This window comes from Phasianus colchicus, chromosome 12, assembly GCF_987193195.1.
Source record: "Phasianus colchicus chromosome 12, bPhaCol1.hap1.1, whole genome shotgun sequence".
Taxonomy (NCBI): Eukaryota; Metazoa; Chordata; class Aves; order Galliformes; family Phasianidae; genus Phasianus; species Phasianus colchicus.
In genome coordinates, this window is record NC_143447.1 from 10,589,262 (window position 1) to 10,604,103 (window position 14,842).

At 36.9% G+C, this 14,842-nt stretch overlaps 1 protein-coding gene across 2 annotated transcripts in view; it reads right to left on the reverse strand.

Annotated features, from left to right (window-relative positions):
- Positions 1–14,842, reverse strand: part of FBN1 (fibrillin 1) — a 148,106-nt gene that overhangs the window by 46,848 nt on the left and 86,416 nt on the right. For both annotated transcript variants that reach the window (XM_031587628.2, XM_090148912.1), the window contains 11 exons: positions 14,311–14,448; positions 12,962–13,012; positions 10,451–10,576; positions 9,429–9,653; positions 7,882–8,007; positions 7,661–7,789; positions 6,802–6,927; positions 6,539–6,664; positions 5,580–5,702; positions 1,230–1,355; positions 396–521 (listed from right to left, as the gene is read on the reverse strand). In XM_031587628.2, coding sequence (XP_031443488.1) covers positions 396–521; positions 1,230–1,355; positions 5,580–5,702; positions 6,539–6,664; positions 6,802–6,927; positions 7,661–7,789; positions 7,882–8,007; positions 9,429–9,653; positions 10,451–10,576; positions 12,962–13,012; positions 14,311–14,448 — 1,422 coding nt within the window. The remainder of the gene's footprint in view (positions 1–395; positions 522–1,229; positions 1,356–5,579; positions 5,703–6,538; positions 6,665–6,801; positions 6,928–7,660; positions 7,790–7,881; positions 8,008–9,428; positions 9,654–10,450; positions 10,577–12,961; positions 13,013–14,310; positions 14,449–14,842) is intronic.

The following is a 14,842-nucleotide window of genomic DNA, read 5'->3' on the forward strand; positions in this document are numbered from 1 at the left end:
TGAAAATATATTTTAGCACATATTTCAAATCATTTTTGTTTGCCAAAACAACACTTGGAACAGATGCCTGCTATTTGCACCCATAGTATAAAATTAATTAATTTAAAACCACTGTGGTCCTCAGTAGTCTTCAGTTACAGCCAGCAGCATTTTCTGTTCTATTAAACCAACAACAATGTGGTGAGTTCCTAGCAGTCATTTTATCATTCATTTCAGCAGAAGGTGCATTGGGCAGAATGCTATGCCACCCAAATTCAGAAGAGAAGTTCAGCACATTTGGACAAAGATTACAGTATTTAAAGCAAACAAGTAAAAGAGTCTCAGAAAGATGAGAAAAAAAGGGCTTGCAGAATCACTACTGTAACTAAAGGTTAACTACTAACTTTAAAACATACCTGTGCAACCAGTCGTGCCTTTCTTGCCTGAATATCCCATATCACAGTGGCAGATAAACGAGCCTTTTGTGTTCTCACAGGTTCCACTCAGACAAATGTTTGGATGCAGATCACATTCATTAACATCTAAAAAAAACCCACAGTTCAATATTTATTAAATAAAATTCTTAGAAATTAACTAGAAAAATCTCTGAGATACGATTCATTGGACAATACTCAGAATCATCACTACTGTCCAAAGAATGACTATGACTGTTAATTGATGTTTTCTTTGTATATGCACGTTTGTGTGAACACAGTTACAAATATCTTTCTGCGCACACACAGATGCATACATTATCCTGTTTTGCACAAAACCTTTCCAAAAAATATCAAAAAAATATTTATTTAAATATGAAAATTTGGTTTGGATTCACTGTTTCTCTACTTTACCAAAGCACAGTACTTGCATACAGTTTGATTTAGTGACTAGTTTAAATCAGCGCTGACAACTTAACTTGCTAGAAAATTTCCACAGTGTCACCCATCTGCAGTTCCTCTCTTTGATTTTAGCTGCATAAAATCTTATTGGAAGAGCACCCAGAGATACACCATTATAGATCACAATGTCTGCTTTTCAACTCGGTCTGGGAGTTTACAGGAACATACAGACATTACACCTGCATGTGATAAACACAGCTTGTGCGCTGGAGCTCTTCCTATTTTCAGGTGGCCAACACTAGAGCATAAGAACAATACTCTGTAAGTATCATTGTTTGTCTACTTGGAAACAGTGCCTTAATAAATATTTTTTCCTTAGTTAAGGCAGATTGGAAAAGAGGTATTTTCACTTACCTACACAAGTCTTCATGTCTTCAGATGCCATGAATCCATCATAGCAAAGACATCTGTATTCTCCTGGGATGTTTGTGCATTGGCCTCCATCACAGATATTAGGATTATCTTCACACTCATCAATATCTGCAGGGAAAATTCAGATTAAAATATGTCTTAGACAGGTTACCCTTATGCAGTGCAACCAGTCATAATCATGGCAAGCAAACATTTAATGCTCTGGTAATCACAATTAAGCTTGAATCCCTGTAAATAACTGAGTGGTATATTGCAAAATCCTCATGATGAGTAATCTCCCCTTCCTGGTAAAGTCAGTGGTAAACATTCCCCTCTGAATCCAAGAGGAGCGGGAACCAGATTTGTCAGTAGAAAAGTCATTAAGAGAAACAAAACCAAAAAAATCCAAAAAAAACAGAGACAGAACCTTTGTCACACAACATGGCTACATGTAATTGGAGATTCCAAGATACAATCCATCACTGCTGAAGTCAATGGAAGCTCTGAAGTCAAATTCAGACTTCACAGAGCTTAAAAATGTTGTCTTATATGCATGTCTTGAGAGTGGTGACAAACTAGAAAAGTGGACAAACTGGAATCAAGCCCATGATGGGAGTAAGTACAGCACATACATTTAGTTCACTAAGAGATTTTATGTTTGTTTGTTTAGGGTTTTGGGGGCAGGGGGGTAGGGAATGGGCATTTTAATGTGTATATATATAATTATTTCATCTATTTACTTATTAGCATTTTATTTGACTGGCCAGCCCAGACACATATTTACATCTGCTAGCATAGAAGATGCTTTTTCAATTCTTGAAAGTGGCCATCAGTGATAGAGGCCAACTGCAGAAGCAGACGCTTCATTATATTAATGCAGCCATACTAACGTCTGGAGTCTTTCAAAGTCTCTGGGATTATGTTAGTGTTCCTTGTAAAAATTTCTAGAATGTCCCTGTGTCAGCACCAACACAGACCAGCAAGAACAAAAATCAGAAACTGTGTAGTGATTCCATGGGAAAAAAATCAGCACAAAAAGCACAAAATTCAGGAACCCCCTCTGAGAGAAAGGGTGTAACTCATTATCAGTCTGGTCTATTGTGGATTGCAGTAATTATGCAGCTGCAGAAAATGAACTCACTTTAACTTAAAATATTATGTTCATTATTCTTCTATATTTCTAGCAGCTAGTGTTTTTGTGAATACACAGCTCCTGCAAGGAAGAAGGCTGACCCATCCCTGTTCATCTTAAAGAACAAATAGTGTTGGCATGGACATCAGCCTGGAAATTCAATTTGGAATGGAATTTGAATTAACATGCAAAATTAAGCTCCAGAAATGGGGATAATAATGACAGAAATAAAGAACTTTATTTACTAACCTGTCACTGTATTGATTTCACAGTTGGGGGAAAATCATCTAACAAAGAACCTGTTGTTTCTCCTAATTGAGCAGATTATTTATGCATAACCTCACCAATTCAAACCTGACCTACTACTGAACTGAACAGCATTCTTACCAGCTCAATTATCAAGAAATGTATTCTGTAATGGCTTCTAGCTTTGTATGATGTTAAAAATAAAAGACATGTTCACACAGAGTGCAAGCAGAAAATGTAAAAAAGTTATTTCACATACTCTGGTCACAGTGTTTGTAAATCATGTACCTTGTACAAATATACAACACACAAAAATCAGACATTCTCTGCAAAGTAGAAAATGCTGAAAAAATATTTTTTCTTATTTTTCACTAACTTTGGGTAGAGACCAAAATTTCAACATGCAGACTGAATATTCACAATTTATATATGCAAATTATTTCTCTTCCCTAGAAGAAGGCAGCATTTTTAGATACTAAAAGAGTGGTGAAGATGGCCCCTCACAGCTCTGGGTATTTTCTTGAGTAGAGTTTGACTTGACATCCAAAAGTGTCTGGCATTTCTGCCATCAGTATATGACACACATGAAGAGATAGCTGATATCTGGCTACACAAATGATAGGGAAAAAACCTCTGACCAAAATATAACTGTTATTTGTGCCCACAATTAATTGTATCTACAGTCATTTCTGTATATGCTCAGAACGATATGTAGTAATACCAAAAGCCTGGTATTTCATCCTTCAAATCCCAACTATTGGCAGCATCTCTTATTAAAATTTCTTTCACTGTCACAATTTACATATTTTTTAAAAAACCTAAGCCAAACATAGTACACAGGAAATATTGCTGTTTGTCTATAAATACAGGATTATAAAGCTATGAATTGGCTTTAGAAATGAGGATAAAAAATAACTATTAGATTTGGTATAGCATCCTGCTCTAGCATATTAACCTGTTCTAGCACAACATCAGTAACTCCCCACAGATGCAATCAGTTGTTGGGAGTGTTAGGCATCTACTTACTATGATACTTTGTGTTAAACACATAAACAGGCCTACCGAAATCATCAGAATTACGTAAAGCTCCTTACACACTGGCAATTGCATTCAAGCCTTTCTTAGAGGATAAAATGAAAATGAAAATGAAGAGTTAATAGCTTTTAATAGCTAGACTATAAGCGAAATTTGATTTTTCAGGGTCCATGTAAGATATAAATATGCAAAAATTAACAACATCAGATGCTTCAACGTGCCTCTATCAGGTAAGACCTGACTATAAACCTCTAGGGACTTGTTTAACATCAAGTTAATGTATGACAAAAACTCTGAAAACCTATGTTCTCCACTCAGCAAAGACAATTTCTCCCTCCCTTTTTAAAATCTGAAAAGGAAAAGATTATAATTTCCTATTCCAAACTCTGTAGCTTAATAGGCAGGAGAATGCTCTGATCCATTCTCTTCTTGGGTATAGAGATTTGTCTGGGTGACAAGGGGCAAGTAGGGCAAACCAGAGGAGAACTGTTTGTAGCCTGCAGACTTGAAATCCCTAAAACTTCCCAAACACACACTTTTGTTATTCATTTCCTAGTCAAGCCAAGAAGAAGAAAACAGAAAAGTGGATCACAGATCCCTGCTCCCCATCTTCCCTTCCGTCTCATGTACATACAATCTAGTCCTATCAAGTTTAGATTTTGGTTGAGGGACAATTTTGATCAAATGGTTTTATTTTTTGCATTGAAAAGGTGCCCAAAACACCAGCATTGATGTTTTTTGCATGGAATTGCCTTTACTAGAAACTTGACCTATCCCTGGTCACTAAATTAAACTGTCTCTAATTTAAGTACTGTATGTTTTTAAATACTTAATTTGCTAGAATTTTCTCAATGAACAAGAATCGGATGCTTGCTGAAGATTGGCTACTTTACAGAATTGTGACAGTGTAACCTTTCAGTGGGGAGGAAACTGAATTTAACTATATTTTAAAGGCTCTTTTATCCTTTCCAATGGTAGCAAGCAGCCTCAGGGTAAATTAGACCCTGGTCAGAGACATGTAAATATTTACGAATTCTGAATGTGAGCTCTCTCTACTAATTCTATATAGAAAACTCATTTGTTCAACTTGAGAGGCAATTCTATTCCAAGGTATTAAACCTGTTATATTTCTCATGCTCTTCAAGGAACTGACAAACAGCTGGCACGTGCAGTAAGAAGTAAGAAAAGAGCAGAGAAGAAATATTCCATTAACCTATGTGGTAACTTTCCTGTAACCAAGCAGAATTCACTTACTGGGATTATGAATCCCAAAGGAAAACACCAAGTTGATACAGAGCTCAAACAAATTTCTCATCAATTCTGCTTAGAGTGCAAGAAAGCTGTTTCCTACAAAAGTTTAGGACTATTCACATTTTAGTTTGTCTGAAAGTCATTCAGTTTTGAAGTATTGCAGGATATTTGCACTCAACTAAATAAAGATTAAAAATAGGACTTATTTTTGCTTGCTTAAGAGCAGATAGCACACAATGACAAAACACGATAAAATAGCCAATTTTATAGCATTTCTGCCAATTAGCCCTCCAATATAATTATAGAGTATACAAAGATGGCATTTTGACTTATGCTCACAATGATGTTTTCCATTTTAGATTCTGATCTATTATAACAACATAAGGGAAAAACACTTACCTAGTACCAAAAAAATCACAGCCTTTTGTTATCAAACTTACAATCCACTTGTACACTTACTGAAATTATGAACACCCAATTTCCTTCAAAGCAATTCAGCTTACAGTAGTCAAATTTTGACACTTTGGAGATCTTTACTTTAGAAAAAGACCTTCACCTTCCATGCATTAATTACATTATTTTGACAACATATTTTTAATAAAAGCCTTAATTAAAAAAAAATTAAAAGGTCCATTTAAAAAATACTGAAATGATACACTACAGAAGAAAAGCTCCCAAAATCTCCTTACCTGTGCATGTCCTGTGGTCTGGCATGAGTGCAAATCCTTGTTTACAGCTACATTCATAGCTGCCCTCTGAGTTTGTACAGAAATTCTCACAGCCACCATTCATTATGCTGCATTCATCAATATCTAAAATGGAGAAAATTACAATTAAAACCCACAGTATTATTTACCTCAAAGCACATTTCATGGGCATACTTGTCCTAGCTTTCCAGAACAGCAGCAATCCTGCTTCTACACTTGAGTTTTGCAAGCTCCTTGAACATTCAAGTGCTTACGAATAGAGGCTGAATGTCAGGCAAACCACAGACAAAAAATACGAGATTATCTGACTGCATATACAAACACCTCTGAACTTCTCTTTATGTATAAAAACATCACTGTTGGGTTACCACGTGTCATGAAGGTAACAAAATTTTTGTAAGGATTATCTACTAGGCAGAATTAAAGCCTGCAGATTTTTGCATGCATTTCCGTTGCATATTAAAATGTTAACAAATACAGGAGTGCATAGCAGATTATTTAAGCTAAATGTTATTTACAAAATGTGGCTTTCGGGAAGCAATTACAGGAAAAAGCTTCATATTTGAGACGATTGCAGATCAAAGTAGGAAAAATTCCATTGAGCCACATGATTCTACCTCATGGTCTCTCAAGAATACAGATTTTTAATAAAATATAGAACTCAGGAGTTAACAAAGAATTCTTGCTTCATGATCAAAGCCTGAAGTGTCAGGCCATTTAAAACTGTACTCAAATTTATGCACGGCACAAATTTATGCAGTGATTGATTTACTAGAAAAAATAAGATACAGACAGTTAACGACAGCAGTGTTGTAATTTTACTCCTCTCAGGAAATGGCTAGATTTTTGAATCACAGATAAAAATGTCTTAACTACTAGAAATAATTATTTTTGTTTTATCTTCCTCATTCATAGACATTATGGGTAGATTTTGTCCTTACCAACACAGTATAACTTGTCAGATGTGGACTGATAACCAGGATTGCAAGCACATTGATACTTTCCAATCAGGTTGACGCAATGTCCATTTCGACACAAATTGGTGCTTAGATCACATTCATTGATGTCTGTTGCAAAAGAAAAGGACAAACACATTTTTATGTCTGCATGGAAAGTATACTAAAGCAAAGAAAATAAATGCCAGGGCAACACAATATCAGTATAAAGAGCTGTGCACAATATTGATTTTGCCTCCATGCCTCACCTATACATGCAGAGATATTTGGTGATATGTGATGGCCTGGAGGACAATCACACCGAAAACTTCCCTCTGTGTTGATGCAGGTGCCACCTCGGCAGAGAAGGGGATTGCGCTGACATTCATCGATGTCTGTGGAGAGAAAGGACGGCACATCACTGCAGGATCCAGCACTGCCACCACAGCAGCCCAGATAATGCTTCAGCATTGCCCTTCTTGTGAGCGCAACTCTCTACCCAATCCTTTCCCAGGTACCGACCCTTCTGCCCTCGTAGGTGTCCAATCCACATGCTGACACAAGGCACAGGACTGCTCCATGCACCATATTTACACAGCCCTTGCATGCCACTTCCCACTGCCCCACACCAACATATGCACTGGGGCAGGCGATTACTACAGGCGAAGAAACATTCTGTCCTGACTGAATCCATCTCTCCCTATAGTCTGCTGCCCCTCACAGCTCCATCAGCCCAGATTCCAGCCCTTCTGGAACCTTTGCTACAGCTAGCTCTCTCTTAAACCACAGTGCAGTATAAATAAACAAATAAAAAAAATAAGGCTGCTTTTAGATTTTCATCTGCTTTAACCTGACAGATTGACATCCCACTCACTGCACTGGGGACTCCTGGGATAATTTTAACCTCCTAAAATCCTGACCCTTGCTCATTTATTCTCTGGCATCCTACAGAGCTATGGAATTCACGTTTAGAGTAGAAATCAAGTCAATGTTCAAGTGAGCTTTAATAAGATTCAAGAGGGACCTAAATTGAGAGACAATCAGGATTTTAAAATAACCCAAGTGCTTCACAGAAATCAACCTTACATAGGATACTACTGCACATCTGTGCTTATAAAAAAAACATACCCATGCAGTTTTTCATCATCATAAATCCACTTTCATAGCCTTCAAAACATTCACATTCAAAGTCCCCAGGAGTATTGACACAGATGCCTTGGCCACAAAGATCAGGAGAGATGCGGCATTCATCAATATCTGCAACACAAAATAACATCCACAGTATTTTCAAAGTAATCCAATTTTTCCTTTTCCAAATCAAAGCTATGAGAGACATCCATGCAGTTTACCTGTACAGTTCCTCTCTTCAGAATCAAGGGCAAATCCACTGTCACATCTGCATTTAAAACTGCCAATGGTGTTTCTGCATTTTCCATGAGTACAAAGACTGGGGACCATTTTACATTCGTTGATATCTGTAAATGAAATGGATTGATATTAGGCATTTGACTGTATAATGAGCTAGCATAATGTCCAAAATTTTCCCAGGAGGACAGGTTAGTAAAAAAGTAAATTCTGCTATAAGGAGCCGATCACAATTTACATGCAGTTTATACCTCCCACAATATAGCAACAATCATTCATATGCAACTATATCATTACCATCTTTAACAATGGATTTTGGAAGAGTTGCATAGGAAGGTAAGTATTCTTCACCTCACAGCATCTGTAAAGTAACAAAGGTGCTAAAGACGACCTCTGTTCAGTGCAATGCACCAGCACTGCACAGATGTTCTGTTTCTTCTTCTTTAAGTCTTGAAATTTCAGAAAGGGAATGTTGGAGAAAGAGTAGACATAGACTATGCAAGAGCTTGACAACATATTCTCTTTAAAAAGCCTCATTTCACAGTCGTTTTAGCTCCCTGTCTACACCTTTAATGATACGGACATATTATCACTTCTTGTGAAAACAGCACACAAAAGAACAATGTTGACTTCAAAGGTCATTTGTTCTTATGATAGTGATCCCTCCTTTTGGGAAACTTGTAGGACACACTACATAAATTGATGCTGCTCTCTGTATAGACATTCTGCAGTGCAACTGCCAGGGTCAGTTTCTGTTATTAAATACTACTTATTCCTCCTTTGCTCTGCAGAACCTAATTGTGGCTCTCTGAAGTCAACAATAAGATTTCAGCAGATGGAAGATCAAACCTACAAAGGGACCTTCCAGAAGAACTACTCTATCTGCTGGTTTCTGAGAAAAAATGTGACTATTATGAGTCACAGAAAATATGAGTGTAATTAGTAGCACATGTCATATTTCTTCATGTAAAATTAATAACTTAGCAACTGTTTATAAAACTAAGACTGAAACTACCAACAGCAATTGTCATTCACGTATATTTTCGAAACATTTTTCTCTACTTCTCATAGTAGCTCCACTAGAAATTATCAAAATTATTCAACCCCTCTTGCTTGCTCCACAGTAGAATTGAAAATACTGCATGTAAGAAAGACTGCTCTTTCCATATGTCCAAAGCTAACTGTGCAGTTTGTTCCACTTCTTGTAGTATGAGGTGCCAGGTTTTCATCAGCCAGAGATGTCTTTAGATGCATCACAGGAGGCAAAGTCATGCATAATTTAACTTTGCTAGCAGACAGAGATTTAGTACTTTGGGGCTGCAATGCCATACGGTTTTTAATGATCTGACACAGACTAAACAATCTCGTGTTTTATTCTGGCCTTATTTTTTACGAAACCTGATGGGATTTTAAAGTGTGCCTCAAGATAAATGAATTGCTTAGTTATCAGCTCCCAAGAATTTACCAAGAGAAGGTCAAAAGGAAAAGCCAGAAGGATTTACTAGCAAAGAAGCACAAACATATCACATACCTTTAGAGAAAGGTTTCCCAGTTATCTCTATCTTTGTAGAGAACCCAGACCCTCGGGGACAAAGAGCTTCAAATTCAGGTGATCCCTTCAGAGGGCATTCCTCACACTCAAAGCCCCACGCTGCCCCCACTGAACAGCAGCAAGCATCCATTCGGTGTCGGCCTGGTATTTGTGCAGTGCATTGCTCATCTTCATGTTGTAGGTAGCAACTCTCCAAGCGAATGTCTGTTGGGCAATTGAACAATATGTTGAGAGAGAAAGAGAAAATTTAGTTCACTGCAGAGGAATTCCTCTTCCAGAATCCCTTCACTAGACAATCTGCTCCATGTTTTTGAGGACTTAGGCACTGAGTGCTGAGACTGCATAGCCCCTAACAGCAATATTAACAGTAAACTTGAAAACCAACAACTGAAATAAGTTTAAAGCTTTGTGTAAAATAGCGCTCAATACTTGGAGTATATTTCGGATCAAAAAAAATTGTTTTTAAGCATTCCAGCTTACTGTAACTATATAAAGCCCTTTAATTAATACAAGCTATTCCTCATTCTAAGACAAACATTAGGCATTTACTATAATTAAGGAACAAAAGTGCTTTGGATGGACAGCATACAAAACTTCGATATTCTGTTGCACACCCCATTAAGATACACAGTGTGGCTGTCTCCTCACAAGCCATGGTGCTGGTCCACAGTGGTCCCACCACCATCCTTCCAACCTTACCAAGTTTGGTGGCGATCATGATGAAGAGCAAAGATCAGCTGTACAGATCTGTCAGATGAACAATTTTGAACCAAATCTATGCCATTAAAATAGTCAGCAGATGGTGATGGACTTTTACCACTGCAATCTGTTCGTATTCCAGTTGAACAGAGTTCATGTCCCCGATCAATTCTACTTGAAAATGACTTATATCAACAAAAATAACGTTCCTTATTTGTAAGAAAACGAGCAGCAAAAATCTATTTGCTCACCCTATAGATTTGCTTTTCCATATTAGATCTGTAAACAGAATAAATACCTACCAAGACATGTCCGTCCAGAAGCATCTAAAGTCATTCCACTGGGGCACTGGCAAACAAACGATCCCAGGGTATTGACACACTGCCCGTTGGTACAGACTCCAGGAAACACCTCACATTCATTTACATCTATTTCCAATCAAAATGTGATAAAAGTGATCACTAGCATGCTAAACATCCTCAAATCAGAAGAAGAAATGAACATTCTAATGTTTAAGATAAAATACAAAAGAGAAGTTTATATGACCTGAAAAAATTGCAAATATTTATGATTTCCTATGCAAGTTAGCCAGAATCAACTAATTACAGAAAACAGCTGATGATCATGAAGATTACATGTCATTACTTGCTATTCCTACGTATATTGAAATCAAATTCAAAAATAACATCCTCCTCCTCACAAAAAATTAAAATAGTACCAATTTTTATTTTCACTGGGGTCCACATGTTTAACTCATATCGGCAAAGAAAGAAAAAGGCAAGTGCATAATAAGAACATGCATTATTCTGACAAGATTTACCTATGTTGCATTTTGTAATGTTTTTGATATTTTTGCACTCTTACTGTTTCTGCCTCTTCAGGCACACCTCTGAATGTCTGGAAATTACAACACAGTTTGAAATCAAATCCTATGACCACCTATACTGGTGGGTCCTCCCACTAGCATCCTTTGTGAAAAGCATATGCTTTGCAACTGCCTCCATAAAAAAGCCTCCAGGCTTAAATATGACCCAAGATCAAACATAACAATTTTTAAGACAGACAATAAGAACAAGCAATCAGAAAGAAATGACTGGCCTACAGCTGAACACTCACGTATAGAGAGTAATCAAGAAGTGGGTAGGCTGGATTCACTGATCTTTCAAACAATACTCCTAGAGTGAACTGTCTTTGCAACACTTGAACTGCACGGAGCAGTGTGGAAGATACATGTCCAAGTGGACATCGGTGGCCTCTGCCCTTTACTAGATATTATAAATAAAAGGCTCATCTTGACTGGAAGGCAGGAAGTAAAGCCAAGGGTCTATTTGAAACCACTGAAACACAGTTCACCGCTTGCGAACAATATTCCAGCTGACAATTCCAGGGCTCACCCATAAACTAGAGGAAGACTGCCAATTTAGTTTGCTTATTTCCTTGCACAAGTTCCATTACTAATTTTACAGGGGCTATGTATGGGAGAACTGAGTATCACCTTTTGGGAACTAAATTTACTCCCTTGTCCTGTATCTCACTTGCCAGTAAATTTCCTAGAGCTCTTCCCTTGTCTTGAAAAATGCTTACATTGGTTGAAGCCCAAATACCACTTCAGTATGTTAAAACCAGGGGAAAGTACTCTGAAATATCTGGGGCTATCCAGGTCCCACTGAAATCACAAAGATGAAAGCATATAATAGATGTAATCCAAAGTGCTAGTAAAGGAAATGCTGAAAACAGTTATGTCTACATCTTGGAAGGCTAAATTTTCCATCCCAGCAGTGTTGAAAATGTTCTAAAACTTTCCCTGTGAATAGAGAAAGGTGGGGCCACTTTTTTTCTGTTTTTTTTTTTTCCTTTTTCTTTCACTTACTCCAAAAAGTGTTGCTGAGGTCAAATAAGTTATGTACAATGGGTCTGCAGCATGGATGTGCCAAGGTATTCAGTCATCATTTGGAAAGCAAAGAACATGTGTGAGGGTGTTCCTCTTTCTTTCTTTCGTTGTTATTGTTTGTTTTATTTTATTTTTCTGTTACAGAGAAGAACAATGTTTCTTTATGGAAGCTACATATGGGAGTAATTTTTTAAAAATATTTTAACTGCAGTGTCATGTCAGATGTTGTCAGTCAGGATGACCCATAGCAGTACAAGACACTCTGAGCTTCTGCATATTACAGAAATATGCAGTCCTTTGTCAGGGGTTCAAATCAATTGAGATGAAGATAAAATAGGGTGGGACCTTCAATTCTCACTGAATACTATAGAGTCGTCAAGCAAAAAGCTACACATTTAGAAAAACGTTCAATCTTTTCTTTAACCAAAGTTTAACTGTGTGCTGATGCCCATTTTTTGTAAGACAATAACTATGCTTTGGAACATGTCTTATTTAATATAATGTTACACGGAAAAAAAGTGAAGTTTAAGAAAAAAAGCTTTCATTTGAAATGCATTCTTTAAACATGCCTTTTCTATAGCATAGTAATGGTTTTGCATACTGTAACAATAATACCAAGTTTTAATGCATATATAAAATGCATTATTTGCTTGCATAGGTTACACATTAAATAGAATTTGAAGGGAGAGCTATCTCCTTATGCTGGTAGATACTGGATTTTCAAGTGTGTACTTTGAGATAAGCCTATGTAGGAATGTTAAACTGAAAACAAATTCATCCCTAACATAACTTTAAGGAAATCAATAGAATACGAGGTAAGAATTTGGCTTAATGTTCCTCTATGCTAAATTAACCACTTAACTCAAAACACTGGCATTTTTTTCATTCGAGGTCTGATTTATGTCAAGGCAACAATAAATACCTTCACATACTGTTCCTCTTACTCTTGAAAATCCCTTTTGGCATATTCGGTCTGTAAAACAAACAAAATGACCTTTTAGTACTGTATGGTCCAAAACTCACCATTAGCTTCTTGTGCAAAAATGATCATGTGAAAAATTATCTACAGTTTATTGTTGTGAGTGGTCTGAATGCTTAGACAATCTCTCAGTATTTTCTAAAATAATAAAGAGGTAAGATGGGTCATACATAAACTATGCATACTGTCAGCCATTATCCTGTTTTGCCTCCAGTGCATCTTAGCTAGCTTATCCCAATATGGTTATATTATTCCTGCTTTGTTCAAATCATTCATTTAATCTGGTCTCAGCACATTACAGGCGTATTTACCAATGATAGATGAGCATGGATTCTGCTGAGATATCAAAGATGAACTGAAGACTCGAACAAACTAGCAGCTTTCAGCACGTATAAATAATATCTCATGCACATTTCTGCATTCACCTGCTTACCCCTGGGTGCCCAGCTCATCCCACAGTTCAGTCTAATTATCAAGTGTATATGCAGATACCTCAACTCTGATCAACCATTCTCCAGATCATCAGTTAATGTACAGAGTATAATAATAAGGGCTACTCCCTCTCCTCCCTCCATTACCACACCAAAGATCTGTTTGTTGCAAACATTTTCTTGAAATCTCTGGGGAACACACATCAATTGCTACATCATTACCTACTCTAGATCACTGACTATAATAAACAATGCTAAAGTTATGCAGCATGTTACAAGGTGTAGGCATGGTCCTCTCAGAATTTAACTTGTAAACTGTTTCCTATAAAATCTAGAGTTAGAGCTACTTGCCTCCTCTCAATATTTTGACACCTCTTTCATTTATTCGTTTTTTTTTTCCCCAGACTGAAAAAGGAATTAATGCTGCATAATAGAAAAAGTAAAGTTACTAGTCTGGCATGTGACCAAACTTCTATAACAATACGTGGACCAGCCTCAGAAGAGGAAAAATCTTAGGTTCCTGAGAATATATGTTATATCTTATACAATGACACTTTCATCACAATAAAGCAAACCTAAAGAAGACATAGAACAGCGCCTCAGTCTTCTACAACTTTATGGATTAATTGAGAATAAAAGCCAATGTTTTTTTTGTTTGTTTTTGTTTTTTAATGTGGGTATCTGCCAGAGATTTGATAGCTAGATGCTTTTAAACAGCTAGTCTTCTTAAACTTATTCCCCTGTGAGGAGTGTTAGATTATTCATGCATTCAAGTAAGATGGACAGACTCTTGTAATGTCACAGTCATGAGGTACAAGAGCTGCAAATGGAAATTTTAAGAGAACAAATGGAGAGTGTTACCTCGTTCACACTGCGTACATGGGCTACCCCAAGCAGCACCTAGTGTTGAACAGCACTCAGACTTCAGAGTTGCTCCATTGATATTTATCTCACATCTACCATCTACCATGTTCTGCCAACAGGTACCCTTAACAGTTTCTGTCAGGAAAAAAGAAAAGGTATTGTTAGGCAGATAGTTAGAATTATACATGAAAATATTTGAAAATACTTCTGAATTTAATAATAAAAAGAATCATATTTTCATCTTAACTTACCATATCAGACCTGAATTTATTTTAAAACCTCTTAATTTATCCTTCTCTATGACAGACTACAGCCTACAGTCACCTAAGCAAAGAGCCCTTGCAACTCTTAGTTTGTGTTTATTAATCCCAACAGGGGATAATCTCAACACCATTCAAGACTTCAGTCATGGTAATTTTCTTATTACTCAGATTTAAGGTACACACAGAAGAACAGAGTAGCTATGAATCCCTCCTAGATCTTTCACTTTTTTACCAGGTCCCCCAGTCTGGATATCTGATCTTCTCAT